The sequence below is a fragment of the Acanthopagrus latus genome, chromosome 5 (genome assembly GCF_904848185.1).
Source record: "Acanthopagrus latus isolate v.2019 chromosome 5, fAcaLat1.1, whole genome shotgun sequence".
Taxonomy (NCBI): Eukaryota; Metazoa; Chordata; class Actinopteri; order Spariformes; family Sparidae; genus Acanthopagrus; species Acanthopagrus latus.
In genome coordinates, this window is record NC_051043.1 from 427,259 (window position 1) to 444,610 (window position 17,352).

At 40.8% G+C, this 17,352-nt stretch overlaps 1 protein-coding gene across 2 annotated transcripts in view; it reads left to right on the forward strand.

The window, feature by feature from the left end:
- zfr (zinc finger RNA binding protein) overlaps positions 1 to 17,352 on the forward strand; it is a 48,992-nt gene that overhangs the window by 28,079 nt on the left and 3,561 nt on the right. Inside the window, exons 13-17 of one of the 2 annotated variants that reach the window (XM_037098309.1) lie at positions 78 to 280; positions 461 to 611; positions 1,139 to 1,280; positions 3,439 to 3,536; positions 4,366 to 4,461. In XM_037098309.1, coding sequence (XP_036954204.1) covers positions 78 to 280; positions 461 to 611; positions 1,139 to 1,280; positions 3,439 to 3,536; positions 4,366 to 4,461 — 690 coding nt within the window. The remainder of the gene's footprint in view (positions 1 to 77; positions 281 to 460; positions 612 to 1,138; positions 1,281 to 3,438; positions 3,537 to 4,365; positions 4,462 to 17,352) is intronic. The other variant, XR_005075094.1, reaches the window with a different exon arrangement.

Consider the following 17,352-nt stretch of genomic DNA (forward strand, 5'->3'; position numbering starts at 1 on the left):
GTCTTCTTTGAGAAATGTCCAAACAACACATTTAAGCTAACATGACTATTAAACACACTCTTTTTTTCTTCTTTCAGCCCCCACGTAGGCCAGATTCTTCAGATGACCGCTATGTCATGACCAAGCATGCAGCCATCTACCCATCAGAAGATGAACTCCAGTCTATCCAGAAAATTGTCTCAATCACAGAACGTGCCCTCAAACTGGTCTCGGACATCATTACAGACCAGGACAATGTCAAAGAAGAGGACAAAGAGAAGAAAGAACCTGCTAAAGACAGGTGTGATATCTGGGCTGTTAATACCTGTTGGACTGCTTGAATACTGTAAAGCTAGAATGGTTGTTCTTCCTTTGCATAGAAATAGTATTTTGTCTTTGTGTGTGTGTTCCAGTTAATTAGTGCTTTTTTTTTTCTTTTCTTCCATATCTCCCCTTCAATCTTCCTTGTCTAACTACGCAGAGCCCTGAAGGGAGTGATGAGGGTTGGAGTCCTGGCCAAAGGCTTGCTTCTTCGTGGGGACAAGAATGTGAACCTTGTCTTGCTGTGCTCTGAGAAGCCCACCAAGGGCCTCCTCACCCGCATTGTGGAGCACCTTCCCAAACAACTAACAGTACTATCTTTACATATATAACACCACAATTATTTACTTTAACTTCTAATAGGAAGTTGGCTTGTTTTAAATCAGTTAGCCTGACGGCAGCTGTCAAGAGAAAAGTTTGACCTCCTTTAACTACTTAAAGCTACATCCCTTTTTGTTTATTCAAGACAGCTGGATAACACTTGAAATGCCTGGTCTGCCCAGCAGGTTCAGTTTAGAAGGGCTCCACAGAATTCAGCAGATGCATACAAACGAAGGGGGCTTCTATGTGTTTATAATAAAATATATCACTGTTATTTAATATATCACACCAACAACAGACTGTATGTAAAGTTCAGACAAATATTTTATGTGCCTCCTAAAGAAACCCCAAGTTCACATGAGCTAAAAGCTGTACCTATGAAAGTGAACATGAGTGTAGATGACAACTGCTTGGTATGTTCCGTAGCTATTACTTTAAGTAGTGACTTTGGACTAATTGTATATACAGTGGATTTTGAAATAATGTTGTGGAATTGCATGTGCGCAATTTCTTCCAGATGGTAACAGCAGAAAAATATGAGGTCAAGGGATCTATCCAGGAAGCTGCCATCATTCTGACATCCTGCACAGATCCAAAGATGCAAGTCATAATCACACTGACCTCACCTGTCATCAGAGAGGAAAATGGCCAGGACGGAGGTTTGGAACCCCATCACAGCCTTTTTCATTGCTCCTCTTTTGTCTTTCTGCTGTCTCTCTAAGAAATCAGTTTCAGTATGTTGGTTGATACCTTTAAGAGCACTGTCCTGCTGGCACTCCACAAAGATTTACTTTGGCTATAAATTCAGTCATTGTGGCAACTTTCTCTTCATCTGTGATACATTTGAATTTCAGAAATGACAGGGCAACAAATGAAATGCAAGCTCATCGGATTTAGTAACTTTAGTTGTGGGCTCTATCAGGATTTGTTGTGCACAGTATGTAACCTGCAAAAAAATGTCATTTCTGTTTAAACAGACTTTTTCCAGTGACAAATCAGACTTAGATAATTTGATTTCAATAGTCTAAGGAAGGAGCCAAACAGAGACCCCCCACTTTTTTTTTTCTCAATTAATATAATTAATTTCCACATGTGTGGCAAATCACTTTCAGTGTAAATTTCAAAAAGATGAAAGATGCAAGTGCCAGCAGTAATGCTCTTTGGTCTCTTGCTCTGTAACTCCTGCCTCTCAAAGGCTATCTTTATCCTTCAAACAAAGCATGATCAGTGTTTGCATTGTGTTAAGTCAATAGTCTTTTTCCCAGGTGAGATTCAATTTTGTTTCCTGTGTTTCAACGGATTCTGTTTCCATATTACAGTCAGCTATATTGGATGGTAGACAGCATTTAAAAAGCATTTACAGTACCTTTTTTTTTTTTCTCCAAATTCTGTTTTATGAGATGAGCAGACAGAACAAAGTTCCTGCAGAAGATGAACAGTTACTCAACAGGAGGCATCACTACTCCTAAAATTTAATCTGGAAAGAATTGTACAAAGACATTAAAATTTTCCAACCGATCTCAAGTCAATATTTGGCATAGGATATTGTTTTCCCACAGGAAACAAATCTTCCTTTTGTGTACTGGTGAGCAGTTCACCTTGCCGAGGTCCCCTGTTCTGAAGTGCTCCCCTGAGTTGATTGACATGTTTCTTTTACACACATAAGACTCAAAATTGGGCCCAGTAGGAGATGATTTTAGACTGGTTCAGCAAAAATGAAAGTTTTGTTGGTCTTATCAACAATGAAAAGATGAGGACAAATCTTAAAGATGAACCATTTTATCTTTTGAAATGCGAATGAAAAATATGAAGCTATAGTAAACCATGAACAATATTGCTATGAAATCTAATTATTTCAATTTATTCTTAGGGGAGTATTATTAAATGTGAAGAGGGTAAGAAGGCTCTGACTGAGGAATCTTTGGTTGGACCTGAGTACAGCCTTTGGTTTACAATGACTGTTAGGGTCTTAACTGATGTTAGGTATGCATGCAGTGATATCCTAACCCCCTTTGTTGGCTGGTAGTTCTCATGTTTTTTTTCTCCTCTTCAGCACTCATTGCTTCCTTCTTCTCTATATTCTAGTAATATTGATAAGTACAGCACATAGAGCCCTTTATTACTTTGAATAAAAAAAGCTATCCAGTACATTGTGTCCTATTAGAGGTTTAATGGGGCCCAACAGCTTCGGAAGGATTTTTGACCAAGGTTTTCTCACATCCCAAAAACTTTGCCACACCTGCTATTGCCATACCATGCCAGTTTTTATCAGGTCACTCCCTCTTAGCCATTTGCCTTTTCTTTTTCATTGCACCAAGTGCATACTTTTAATGATTATCCATGGAAACCCTCTTCTGTCCCAATGCTTGAGCAAAGAAAATCTGCTAAAGCACAAATTGCTGTGGTTCTTGCCAAGGTAATAAGCTTTGCTACAACAATTACCTGATAAAATATTGGCTTCAAGACATGTGACCTAAACCCATGTAATTTAGCTTGAACAGATTGGGCTATTTTTCTGCCATGTTGAGTAGGTTAATTCATATCCCCATATAAAACATAATCAGACTAATTACCGTCAATCTGCATCTATCCTTAGGTGTCAGTGTGATGGTTTGTGTAGAATTTTCTTTTTTCTTTCTTTCTTCTTTTATATATCCATAACTTGAACTTTGAAATCTTTAAATAGGCAACCAACTGTAGGCTGTTTCAGAAACAACATTGGCATGTGTGGCAATGTGTTTGTTCTTTGCCAGCCTTGCTTACCTGGTCAAACACCCATTCCTCATCACCATTTTGACACTTCAAATCCATTTTTAGATGTAACTTCGGGTATGGTGAAAGACCCAGCGGACGTCTTGGACAGGCAAAAATGCCTTGACGCTCTGGCTGCTCTGCGCCACGCTAAGTGGTTCCAGGTTCGGAACATCATTTTACTTTCTTATTGTAGCCTTATGAGATGCATTATTTATTTGTTTATTCATTTGTTTTTTACACATACAGTTTTCATTTTATAACGATGAGGAAAACCTTTTACCATTGAAGAATATATATTCAAGGATGCCACTTATTACAACAAGGATCTGGTTTATGCTCATGTATTGATTATTACTATAAGTTCATTTGAAGCTCTCATAAAAACATATTATAGAAAAGAACTGGCATCCTTGTATTCCCCTTTCAATTTTCCAAATACTGAATTATAGCTACATGTGATTCCATAAGGCTGCACAATAACCACATACAGTTGTGCCATCAAGAGGTGCTTTCATGTTTGTATTGTTTTTATTCTATATATTTTGTAGAATGGGGATTGAGAGAAAAAGGAATATCTGAGTAGTTTCCTGTGATTCTGCCACCTGAGCAAAAGCACAGGCAAAATAAAGTGGATTTCCTTGCCTCTTTCAGTCCCTATACTCTTCTCTCAGGTGTACTCTTGTACTTTTAAGTACCTGTTTGTGAGATACCTGGATGAACCTTGGGTCAGGGTTTAGAAGATGGCAAGAAAAGTCCTCATTTCTTGTGCATCTTGCAAACTTTGAACTCCTTTACTAACTGTGAGGCACAAGACTACTGGGAATGGCAGCTGATTGCAAACTTTTATGGCTCTTACACACTTCAAACCATATTCAAGCTTCCATTATGCACAGTAGTGTTTGGACCTCTATGACAGAACTGATTCACGTGTTTGGTCCATCTCTTGTCACTTTTGGTCACTCCATAAACCTAATTTTATTGCATCAAAAGGCTAGAGCCAATGGACTTCAGTCGTGTGTGATCATCATCCGAATTCTGCGAGACCTCTGTCAGCGAGTTCCCACATGGTCATCCTTCCCAGGCTGGGTAAGTGTTATGTCAAACATGCTGTGAGACATTGAAAGGTGAAGAAGGAAATTGTAGAGAAAGATGTCTTTTGTCTCATTCACAGGTCGTCAAATACTAATGAAACAAAACGAGATATATCTGCATTTGACAACCTGTGAATGAGACTCAATAATCAACTTTACTTTTCCATTGCTCACATACACCAACATGCACACATGGCCAGCTGAATTATTAAAACAGCAAAAAAAAGACTGAGTGGCTTTTTGGTGGAAGCCAAGCTGGACGCTAATCAAAATTCACGCTACGTTTTCAAGGCTAGAATCTGATATTATGCCTCAGCGTCTGTATGAAAAAGTGGAACGAAACTGTCCCCCATTCTGCCTGTGATCCACAAGGGGAGGAAGTACCGGAGCTGCAACAGATGACATGACCTCTGCATGAATGTAAATGCTGGCAGCGCGGGAACAGGATGGTCTTGTTCTGATGGCGTTCAGTCTGACAACTCAACAGATCCATTGCTCATTAAACCAAAGCGAAATATCCCACGCTTAAAACCACAAGGCAAAGTTGGAGGCAAAGACCAACAACAGTAATGTTTAAGTAGGAATTGTCTTTGGCTACTAATGTAGCGGGGGAAAAAAATACAACAATTATACTTGGCAAAGTGTTTGTCATCTTGTCTCTCCTGTCTGACTGGTGATGATTACGTGACACGATTACAAGCAAAAACATGTTCACGTGTGTTTCACTTTTGTGTTGTTCTAGTTACTGTCTCTGGCAACTTAGACAAAAATCACCCAATTTATTGAGGAGAAGTCACCGTGACAATCAGCCTTCCATACAGAGTCTTCAGTGAACTTTCTTTTGAAAGAACACATCCCTCTATGTGAGTGAGAGCCAGACAGGTTCCGCTATTTACTGTTGTAAATTTAACTGCCATTTTTAAATTTTGGGTCATCAGTGTGCTCCTCTTGAGGAGGCTTGCTGACACCTGGCAGCTGCTTTGCATGGGCAATATAACGCCACATTGTAGTTCTAGCTGACTGCCATTGTAGACACGCTTTCCTGCTTTCTTCTATGTCTTTTACTGATAATGGCATTTGCAGCAGACTAGGGGCAGCACAGGTGTATTACTGATCCCAATGGTCAGTTGTATCACTCAGGAGATTCTAAGACGGCAACATCAAACTGTCGAAATTACCCTTCCATATTTCCAACCCTGCCTATGTTGCAGTGATTTTGTGGAATCTCTGTGTTAAAAGGGTTACATACAGTTGCAAATTAATATTGACCATTTCTATTCAGATATTATCTTTAGGGCAGGTATGCTAAATAATTAACACTGCGCTGTAACTTGCACAAATGCATGTCAAGAATCCTGGAGTAAAGCAAATTATGTTTAAAAAACTTTTTTTCTTAAATGAGTGTTAATGTGCAAACATTTTCGTGACTGTCACAAACTCCAAAGATGTGCTATGCAAGTGATGTTAATTGGTCTCTCTGAATTGCCCTGTGAATGTGAGTGGTTGTTTATCAGCCCTGTGATGAACAGACAACTTGTAGACTAGTCCCCCTGCAACCTTGCAAACGATAAGCAGTTACAGATGATTAACGAATGAACAAACTCAGTGTCATTGCCCTAGACTTGAAGTAGCCACAAAAACCAAGCAAAATTCGAATGCCAGATTTAACGGGCTGACCTACAAACAGAACAAAAATTAATAGCCAGTATCAATCCATTCTTGAACTTGTACTGTCACTGCCCTTTGCTGATAATGGTCTAAAGTAAAATACACACATTCCTGAGCTTGTAAAGTTTATGGAGCAGTCAGAGTAAAACATACACACAATTCAAATATTTTTCATTTGTTTTTGATGAAAAAGGTGCGTAAAAATCCAAACAAAGTAAATCTGAAGGGTTTTTACATACTCAGCTAGGAAGAGCTGAAGACTTGTTTTCATTTCCCGCAGCCAACAACAGCTGTTGCTGTGCTTGGCCTCATTTTGGCCCTTTTTGAATATGGAACTTCTTCAGGAATGTTTTTAAAGACGTACGGAAATTAAAGCTGCAAGCAACGATGAACGGGCCCTCACAGGCCGCATGTGTTGGGCTGTGGTGTGTCGTGCTGTGGTGGATTTTGAAGAGGATTTGAGGATTTTCCCATTTAAATCCATCCACAGTAATTAGACTGCCACCAGAGTGCCACCTATTGGCCAATTTGCACGAAGTTTTTGCACAAACCCTCATCGGGCCATGGAACACAATGAGTGTTGTGGTAATCGGAATGTATTTGGTGAAGATATGAAAGACTGTCTGTTTTGAACACAGTGTGCAGGGATTTGTTTTATATTTTGGGCGTTTTGGCCACTATCTCTTTTGATAACTTTTTGTAAGGAGGGTCCACAGATGCTTCATGCAAAGTTTAGTGCAAATTGGTCAAATCGCCTAGGAGCAGTTCGAAAAAGTACAATTTTCATTTGTGCCGATTTTGTGAATCGAAAGTTAAATCGAAAGTTGGCGTGGCCTACACCAAACAATTCAGCTGAATTGAGGGAACATGCAGATATAAGGGTTAACAGTGCGCGACACATGATGTGGGAGTTGCAGTCCAAAAATGCTCTTGTGTGGAAATGGCGCCACCTGCTGGTAATTTTTGGTGTGTGAGTTGGTTATTTCATAGACATAAGTGTTATGGTGTGGGCACAGTGCCAAATCTAAAGTTAAACTGGCACCATAGCACCGTCTAGTGGTGGATCAGTAAACCCTTCATCACCTATGCTTGGGGGGGCACTGATGATAATGATACCAAGTTTCATGTTTAATCTGCCAAAACAATGATGAGACATAAATATTTCAATTTAAAGAATGCCACCTCGTGGTCATTGCTTAATATTTTGCACAGAGCCTCAGTGGCTCATGGGGAAGTTCAAACCTGAGTTTCATGTCATAAAGGACACACCTATGTGGAGATATACATCACTTCCTGTGAGGAACAAAATCTGCAGGAAGTTGTTATTTGATAAAAACTTGAGTGTTGTTTGGTGGTGTGGATCAGTGAGTCTATTTCTTGCTCACTCCTGGCATACAGCTTTATGTCATCCATGTAGAGCAGGTGGCTGATTGTTGCCCCACTACGGCATCGGTACCCGTAGCCAGTCTTTGCGATGATCTGACTGAGGGGGTTCAGGCCTATGCAGAACAGCAGTGGTGATAGCGCATCTCCTTGGTATATGCCGCACTTGATGTTGACTTGGGCAATCAGCTTTGAATTGGCCTCTAGGTTTGTCTTCCACATTTCCATCGAGTTCTGAATGAAGGCCCTTAGGCTCCTGTTGATCTTATACAGTTCCAGACATTCCAGTATCCATGTGTGCGGCATTGAGTCATAGGCTTTCTTGTAGTCAATCCAGGCAGTGCACAGGTTGGTCTGTCTCTTCTTACAGTCTCGGGCGACTGTTCTATCAACCAGTAGCTGGTGCTTGGCTCCTCTGGTGTTACTGCCAATTGCTTTCTGTACGTTGCTCATGTATTGAGCCACATGGTTATTCATCTTTGCCGCAATGATGCCTGACGGGACCTTCCATGTTGTGTAGAGACAGGTAATTGGCCGGTAGTTGGATGGGATGGGTCCCCTTCTGGGGGTCCTCCATGATTAGGACTGTCCTGCCCTGGGCTAGCCACTCTGGGTGGGTCAGCTGGTTCATCTGTGCTGCTAGACGTTCATGGAGTGCAGTTAGCTTCTTCAGCCAGTATGTATGGATCATATCGGGGCCTGGTGCTGTCCAGCTCTTCATCTTTGACACTCTTTCTTGGATGTCTGCCATTGAGATGGTTACTGGTTCTTGTTCTGGGATGTTGTTGTGGTCAGCCCATAGGTCCACTAACCATTGGGCATCAGTATTGTGTGATGCCTCTCTTTCCCATGTCTTTCAAGTATTATGTTTAATAAAACATCTGTTAAACTTACAACATGAAAGTAAGGTCAATAACATAACTTAGATTAGACATTTTTCAGTTTTACTCAAATAAGGGCAATGCAAAATTGAGTACACCCCACAACAAAAACTACTAAATCTAGTACTTTGTATGGCCTCAATGTTTTTTAATGAAAACACTAAGTCTTCTAGGCATGGAATGAACAAGTTGGAAAGTTTTGCCACATCAATCTTTTTCTCTTCTTCAAGAATTATCTCTCTTAGAGACTGGATGCTGGATGGAGAGTGATGCTCAACTTGTCTCTTCAGAATTCCCTATAGGTGTTCACTTGGGTTCAGATCAGGAGACATACTTGGCCACTGAATCACTTTCACCCTGTTCTTCTTCAAAAATCCAACAGTGGCCTTAGATGTGTGTTCAGGATCATTGTCATGTTTCTTTCATCATTTCTTTCAGTATAGAGCAATACATCTGTGAATTCATGATGCCATCAATGAAACGCACCTCCCCGACACCAGCAGCACTCATGCAACCCCACATGAGGACGTTGCCACCACCATGTTTCATTGTAGGCACCACACATTTTTCTTTGTATTCCTCAACGTTGCGATGCCATACAGATTTGAAGCCATCAGTTTCAAAAACACTTATCTTGATCTCATCACTCTAAAGTATAGAACCCCAGAAGTCTTCATCTTTGTCAGCATGGGCCCTGGCGAACTCTAGGCGGGCTTTTTTTGTGCCTGGGCTTTAGGAGAGGCTTCCGTTGGGGATGGCACCCATGCTTGCCATTTCTCTGCACTGCCATATTGTGTCACAGGAGATAGTCACCCCAGTTTGGCTTTCTACTTCCTTGGATAACTGCAGTGAACTTGCATGCCAATTTTCTTTGACCCTTCTCATCAGAAGACGCTCCTGTCGAGGTGTTAACTTCCGTAGACGACCTGGACGTCTCTGTGAGATGGTTGCACTTCTATCTTTAAGTTTTTGTACCATTTTTGCTACAGTATTTTGACTGATAGGTAAAGCTTTGCTGATCTTCTTGTAGGCTTCACCTCTGCGGTGTAAAGAAATTATTTTCTTTCTCAGGTCTTGAGACATTTCTCTTCCATGTGGTGCCATTGCTAACAACATGAAATGGGAAGGGGTTTGCTACACCCTTTTATAGTCAACTGTCTGCTGGACATCTGTTAAATGAATAATTAGACTCACCTGTGGTTGATTAGACATTTGTAGTCTAAAATTTAGCCTTGCTCCAGAGACTTTCAGTGGGGTGTACTCGTTTTTGCATCACACTAATTTGAGTAAAACTGAAAATTTCGTTCTCCAAGTTATATTGTTAACCTTACTTTCATGTTATAAGTTAAACAGATGTTATATAAAACTTAGTCTCATCATCATTTTGGAAGTTGTTTGTGTGCATTGAGATTGTTTAAAATATTACTTTTTGAAGAGGGGGGAATCATTTACACTGAGCACTGTATACATTGGGCAGCAAGATATGCGCTGTCTCCTTCCCCCAGGAGTATTTTTAGTTTTGGTTTTGTCAGGCTTGAACAGAAATTGAGGACTCGGATGCAAGAAGGCAGGTGTAATGACACGCTTTATTTTCTGATATAGTTTCTCTGAAGACAGAGCAATAAATCACAGGGCTATGGAACACTAGAGTCCAGAGGACAGGAAAGAAATATCTACACTGAACTGAAAACACTAGAAGCTATAAGAATTTATCAAACTCAAAATTGCTCACAACTGAGGAAATCACACAGGCTATGAAATCATCTACACTGCAATATCCCAAAAAATTTTAAACAAAAATTGCTCCGTCAGGAGGAAAAGCAAAAGGCTATAAAACTTAAACTATCTCTACAAACAATTGGCTTACCAAAAACTGTTACAACTCAAAATCACTCTACATCAGAGGAAAACCATATACAAAAAATAAATCATGACAATACTTTAAATTGAAGACAAGACAAGGTAGGGGTCAAGGCTGTGGAAAGGTACACGACGAGACGAACGAAATACTCTAGCGACAAAGTCAGGGGAAGACAAAGACTATATACACATGGGGGAGGGGATCACAGGAATCAGGGATGACGCCGAACAGGTGTCACAAAAGGAAGGGCAAGTGACCTGAAACGAGAGGAGAGTTACTTTTCAAAATAAAACAGGAAACTGACAAAACAAAACCCAAGACGAGACATACCTCACCGCGGTGTGACAGATTTGTCATTCAGCTCTTTGAATTTGTTAATGTTTCTTACATCACTGATTTTTAAAAAATTTTTTTTTAAAGATATGTTTTTCAGAATGAGAGGACAAACAGAAACAGAAATGACCTCCACCCCAAAACTTGAACATGATCAGCACATCATAGATAAGATACTATAGTAATAATAACAATAACAGTAGGAGCCACAGTCATGACAATCATGACAATGAGATAAAAATACAGATAAAAGAAATAGATAAATAAAAATGTACAAAGTGAAAAGTAAAATGAGAGATACGCACAGCAAGGTGTTTCACGGTGTTCCAGTTCAGCAATGGGCTGAGATTTTTGGAGACAGCCATCGCACCCATGTGGAGGGGTAAGTAGAACCACAGTGGAGGCAGCCATGGATGTAGCTCTTACCTTAGCTTAAATACTCGTGTATCATATGTAATGGTGGACCGCTCCTCAAGCATGCTCTAACATAGCTTTATCGAAATAGTCTAATAGTAGTTTAATGTCACTTAGGCCACGGTGCTCTGTGAAATTTGTTGTCCCTCTACTGTGCTGGCCAGTAAGGTTGGTAAGAGGAGATGAAGCTGGATTTCTTGCAATGGCAGGTTGGGCTGGAAGGTTGCCAATGGGGCGCTCAGAGATCAAGTCTGCAAAACATTCTTTGATCTCCACCGGGTCCGTATGTAAGGTACCTCTCTCAGATTTGAGTTAATGTATGGCTCTGGAAGCCAGTATTTGTCTCAGATGACGGGCTAGCAGCCTGTGCAGTTTGTCGCCAAGCTCAAAATGTCTTTGCCTGACTTGTACACTTTTGATGTGTTTTTTGACATTATAAAATTTATATTCATACAGCACAGCAGTTATTTTATTAAGTACTTCTGTTTTAGGTTCAGTTTTGTATGGAGCCTCTAGCTTAGTCAGTTGATCATTAATTTCAGTTAGTCTTGCCTTTTTTTTTTTTTTTTGCTGCCGCCTCATACAATATTTTATGGCCTCTAAGGACAGCCTTCCTGGCCTCCCACAGGAGGAGAGTGGAATCCACATAGCCTGTGTCATTGGTACTTACATATAGTTCTGTTTTGTTAGAAAGATGGGCAGAAAATTCCTTATCTTTTAGAGGTGTATTATTTAAACGCCAGTTATGCTCACCTCTCTTATGGTTCAAGTCAAGGCTTGAGGAGACAGGGGCATGATCTGATATTAGTATATTATGGTAGGTGCAACCAACAAATGACAGCAGCAGCTTAGAATCCAACAAGTCAATCCTAGAGTAGGATTTATGTACTGTGGAAAAATGGGGAAAATCCTTTGTGGTGGGGTGGAGAAGCCTCCAGACATCTACCAAATTGTAAGACTGTTGAGTGTGCCACTGTTTCTAAATATACTGGTCTGTCGATCAAGAACAGGATCTAAAACATAGTTAAGGTCACCAGCCATGATTACATTTGAATGCGACAAATTTGGTAAAGCACTGTAAAGATTCTGGAAAAAAAAAGTGGGTCATCAAAATTGGGCCCATACACATTCACTAATGTTAATGATATGGAGTTCAGAGTGCCACTAACGATCAAATACCTACCCCTCTGGTCTGAAATTGTTTGGGAGTGGATAAATGGTATATTTTTTCTTATCATAATTGCAACACCTCTTGATTTTGCACTGAAGTTTGACTGATAGACTTGTGGAGCCCACGAGGGACATAGTATTTTTGCTGCTGTTTTTTTAATGTGTTACCATTGCTGTGTCTGTGTAAATCAGCTTACATAGAAAGTATCTATTGTGTGTGTGTATATATATAAAAAAGAAAACACTTGCCATGTCTGTGGCTTTGAATACTTAATATGTTCAAAGTGACAGAGGTGCTGAAAAAACACCCCATTACGAATACAAAAACCTTCCCTGTTAACATAGGAGCAGTACTTCCATACCACTAACTTTAAGATAAAACTAGAGTTGGGAACCAGCAAGTGGTCCAGACTAGCGGTATAACTATCCACCTCTCTCCGAACAGGGGAGACGAGACAACCCGTTTCACAAATAAACAGTGAGCCCAGAAAATAAAACTTATTAGGCCTCACCCAAACTAAACATGGGCATACCTTATGTACTGGCAGTCTTTGTTCAACAATGTTAATTACACCCTCCATTCATGTGGCAGCATTTATCACATAACATGTCTGTAATGTCAGTCCATCCCCCAGCTCACTGTAGCGCTGGCAGCTATGTCCCATCCCTCAACCTCGCGGCTCAGGAATTTCTCATCTTCAGCCGGGGTGGTGAACGTGCCTGTGTTGTTGTTGACCGTGACCACAAACCGTGCTGGGTGTCGGAATCCACACCGAATTGACTTGGCCCTGCACTTCTCCCCTAATGGCTTGAAAAGCCTGACATTTCCTCATCATGACCAAAGTGAGATCGGGAAAAATGTACACAGTTGCCTCTCATGTGATTTGGTGGCGGCCTCAGTAGGTGACACCCGCTCACTGACTTCAGTTAGGGCAGCTTTGAAGTCCAAGAAAACTCCATTGACCTCTTGTCGACACTGCTACCCAGCGTATTTATAGCTGTCAGGATGTTCCATGGTGGTGGGAGCCAGGGAACTAGCTACATTAGTACCAGCTTCACACATCTATTAGCATGTCACAATGGTCGCCAGAGTAGACCTGTTTGAGACATTTGTCTTGCTTCTTTCTTTTACCAGCTTTCTTCATCTTGACCATGATGTTGTAGTTCACTTCTGCAACATGAAATCAAATCAAAAACATGATTCAATGTCTTATGCATGAGGCAAATGGTGAAGTCAAGGTGGAGCTCCCCCTAACACGTCTACTCCATATCAAAACCAATCCGGAAGTCTGTCATTGAATTTTTGACATTGTTGGAGTGCATCTCTGTCTCAACCTCACCTGTTGAACAGTGACCACATGTTCTGTTTACTTTTGGTTACCATGATTTTTTGGATTGTCAGTTTGTGGTCACTGAGCCTGTACCTGGTCAGGATTTGTCTCTGCTTTCTATCTCTGACAGTAGAGAGATAATCTGCTAGTTCATAATCCCTGTTTAGGGTCAGGTAACATTCTCATCTACTTTGGCTTTTAGTTTCTTTTTTACAGTGTTCCAGATAGGTTTCTTTACATTGTGTTATAATTTGCTTTACTCTGATTGGAGTTTGGAGAGCAGTGTTGTTGTGAGGCTGGTCAGACTGTGTCTGAGAGGGGGCAGTTTGCCTCAGTACCAATTGACATAGGGGACTCTTTTCTGGGCTCAGCTCTTGAGTTTGCAGGGCTTTGGAGTGGAGGGTGTCTTAGGGGCTGGACTTCAGGTGGTTGAAAAAGTTGAGCGTTCTCTTTTGAATGTCAATTATCAGTGGGTATCTGCCTAATTCTGCTCTACATGCATTTATTATGCATTTGTGTGTTTCAGTGTACGTGTAAAATGTATCTGCAGAATTCTGCAAGTAGACCAGACTTCACTACCATAGAGTGCAATGGGCTGGATGACACTTGGGTTTGGGTTGGAGGGTCCGGTGGGACCGGTCCAAAAGCGGCTCCTTTACCAGGTCAAATGCTTCCTTTAGTAAGGCGGCTACAGCGGCAGTGGTGCAGGTGTCAGGACCCTCCGGTATTCCCACTATCCTAACGTTGTTCCGCCGTGACCTGGACTCCAAGTCTTCACATTTATTTTCCAGCTTGGCTACGTTGGCAGTGAGGCATTTGATAGTAGTTTTCATCTCGGCGATGTCATCGGAGCACTCGGTGAGTGCGTGCTCCATCTCCCCGACTGTACCTTTTAGCTTGGATACCGTAGCATCGGTAACAGCTTTATCATTCGCCAGCTGTGTTTTCACCGCTTGCAGGTCGAGTTTGATAGTAGACAAAACATCGCCGAGGGTATCCTGGAGTTCCTTCTTAAAAATATCAGCAATATCTTTCCGCAGCGAAGCCAGCAACTCGAGCTTGAGGGCAGCAATGTCAGGATTAGCTTGCGTCGAGGCGATGCCTGTAGGAGTCGGCGGCCTAGTTGAGGGTGAGGTCGCAGCCTGTGGACCAGGCCTCAGTTGTGTCTGAATAGTATTGCGAGAATTGCGAGACATTTTACGCAGTCCAAAGTAAAACTTTGCAACAAAAAATACTGCAGCGTAAGACAGGACTAAAAAAGTGACCAAAAAGCGCACATGAATAACAATTTTTATCGAAATCAGCAGGAGCTACCAAACTCACGTCCTACTCCATTGAAGCTCCTCCTACCTTTTTTCAAATTAGATTACAATGCTGAACTTTCCTTCGCCAGCGCCCAGTTCTGACAGTACTTTTCTACTATGTCCAGCTGTTGCTGTAGTCCTTGTTCAGTAGGAGACAGTAGAACAAGGTAATCAGCATAAATCTTCAACTCTGTATCTAGGAGGGAGAAGCCAGGAGCAGCACATTGATCCAACTCAACAGCAAATTCACTTATATACACATCAGATTTAAATTGTAGCCCTGGTGTACACCTCTGGGTGAATAATTCAGTTTCTTTGTCTCCAATTTTAACAGCACACATATTTTCCAAATACATTGATTTAACTATATCATATATTTTGCCCCCTATACCACAGTGTAGCATCCTGTAATAGAGTCCTTCATGCCAAATAGAGTCAACAGCTGTCAAATAAGCGCTGGCCAACGCAACTTATTTGTGCTCAAAACGTCCATTTCATTTAGTCACCATGACAGGGGCCTGTTGAGGACACTGTTGTGTGCATCCTGAGTGTCTGACACTCCACCCACAGCTGCTTCTGGACCTCTGTGATTGGTTACATCGGATGTCATCCTTTCTTTTCGTCTAATTCAGGCTCAATTAGGGTGTGGAGGGTATAGATGTGGTCTGTCGTGGTAAGAATCCAATTTGGCATTTATTCAAAACATTTTGGTCATTGATAAAACTGATAATGCTACTCTACTATTTACACAGATTCCATGGTAATTATTAGGGTCATATGTGCTCACAGGCCCACTATGGACACACGGCCCAATATTGTTATTGCTCACGCATATTCTTCTTCTTATTCTCCCTCCTGCGTTTTTTTTTTCTGTCGCTAACTTGTCCCGCACTGTTGAGCGCACACAAACAAAAACTTTCGGCTCAATCTGACTCGGTATGCTATTTTTTTTTCTCCAGAATATTAATTTTCACAAATTTTCTCTTTCCATGAGGATCCCGGCCACAAATCACGCTCAAAAACAATAATGTTTTCCAAAGTTGTAGCCACATTTGTCTTCTTTCTCTCAATGTGACTACTTTAACGGTAGGATTTACGGATTTTGAATTATCTGCCTCTAACCGACAAGAGTAGCTCTCAGCTGCTCCATTCACTGCAGTGTAAATTTGGAGGAGGATTTTCGAAACTGCGCCTGTTTTTAACTTGCTCTATTACCACATTTCTGACACTAGGACCACAAAACTTGTGCAACCAAGATCAGCTGGGCCAACAGAGAGAGTGACAGACACAGAGACAGACACACACACCTCTCTGTCTCTCTGTCTGTGTCTCTCTATCTCTATCTCTCTCTATTTCTCTCTATCTCTCTCTATCTCTATTTTTCCATAATAAAACTTTTGGTACTTAATTTCTATCTCACCTTTTGAGCTCATCCAGACAAATTATACATTAAAACGTGCGTCTCGGCCACACGGTTGATGTGCTTCTACTTTTCTTCATAGACATGAATGAGACCAGGTGAAAAGATTGGGAAAAAAAGTGGCATCTCTGGCATACTTGGACCTAGACACACCATTCAGACTCTAAACTGTAGATAGAAGTCCAAATTATCAACGTGGGATTCAATTTTTGCTTTAGCTTTCGGAGTTTTTTCACCACGGGGCAAAGAGCACAGCACACTGTCATGATTTCCCAGCAGGGAATTGTCTAGTTTCATTTAAATCCACAGGCCTTTTTAGCTTTCAGGAATTGCATGCTTTCCATCAGTTCTTGCTCTGTTATTGAAGCATCTAGAGGGTTTTGGTTGTCTTTAATTACTAATTCTAAAGTTTTCCACTTGGCGTGTATTTTGTTTTTCTCACTGTTCTTTGTAATATCGCTGTATAATTCAGTAAAATAATTCATCCAGATTCCATTTTGTATTGCCAACTGATCTTGTTGTGTTTTGTTTAGAGTGTTCCACTTCTGCCAGAACTAGTTTGACTCTAAAGATTCTGTTTCAGAGAGCTGGATTCTGGTGTGTTGGTCTTTCTTTGCTCTCAGTGTGTGTTTGTATTGTTTTTAAGGTGTCGCAGCAATGAAGGCATATATTTTGCTTATTTGGGTCTCTGATTTTCTTTTATAAACATTCTTAAAGCTTTCCTTATATTTTTGCAATCATTGTCAAACTATTTGTTATTGCGCTTTTGTTTTGGTTTTTGATCAGAGATTTTTAAGTTTGCCAATTTAAGTTAATCTTTGCCAATTTATCATAAAATTGTGTTAATTTTGTCCACAGCAGTGTTTACACCATCATTATTGTGGGGAAATATTTCAGAGAGAAATAAATAGTTACATCATAATTACTGTGTTCCCTCTTCAGATGGATCATGATCTTGCGGTGGTCCAAGAGGTGTGTGAGTGGGTTGACTGTGAAAACTCTGAGAACGTTGGGTCCAGATCTGTTATGGCATAGTCTACTGTACTGCTACCAAAAGCTGAACTGATGTGTAATGGCCCAGAGAATGTCCTCGTCAACTACCATTGACTGTATAGAATTTT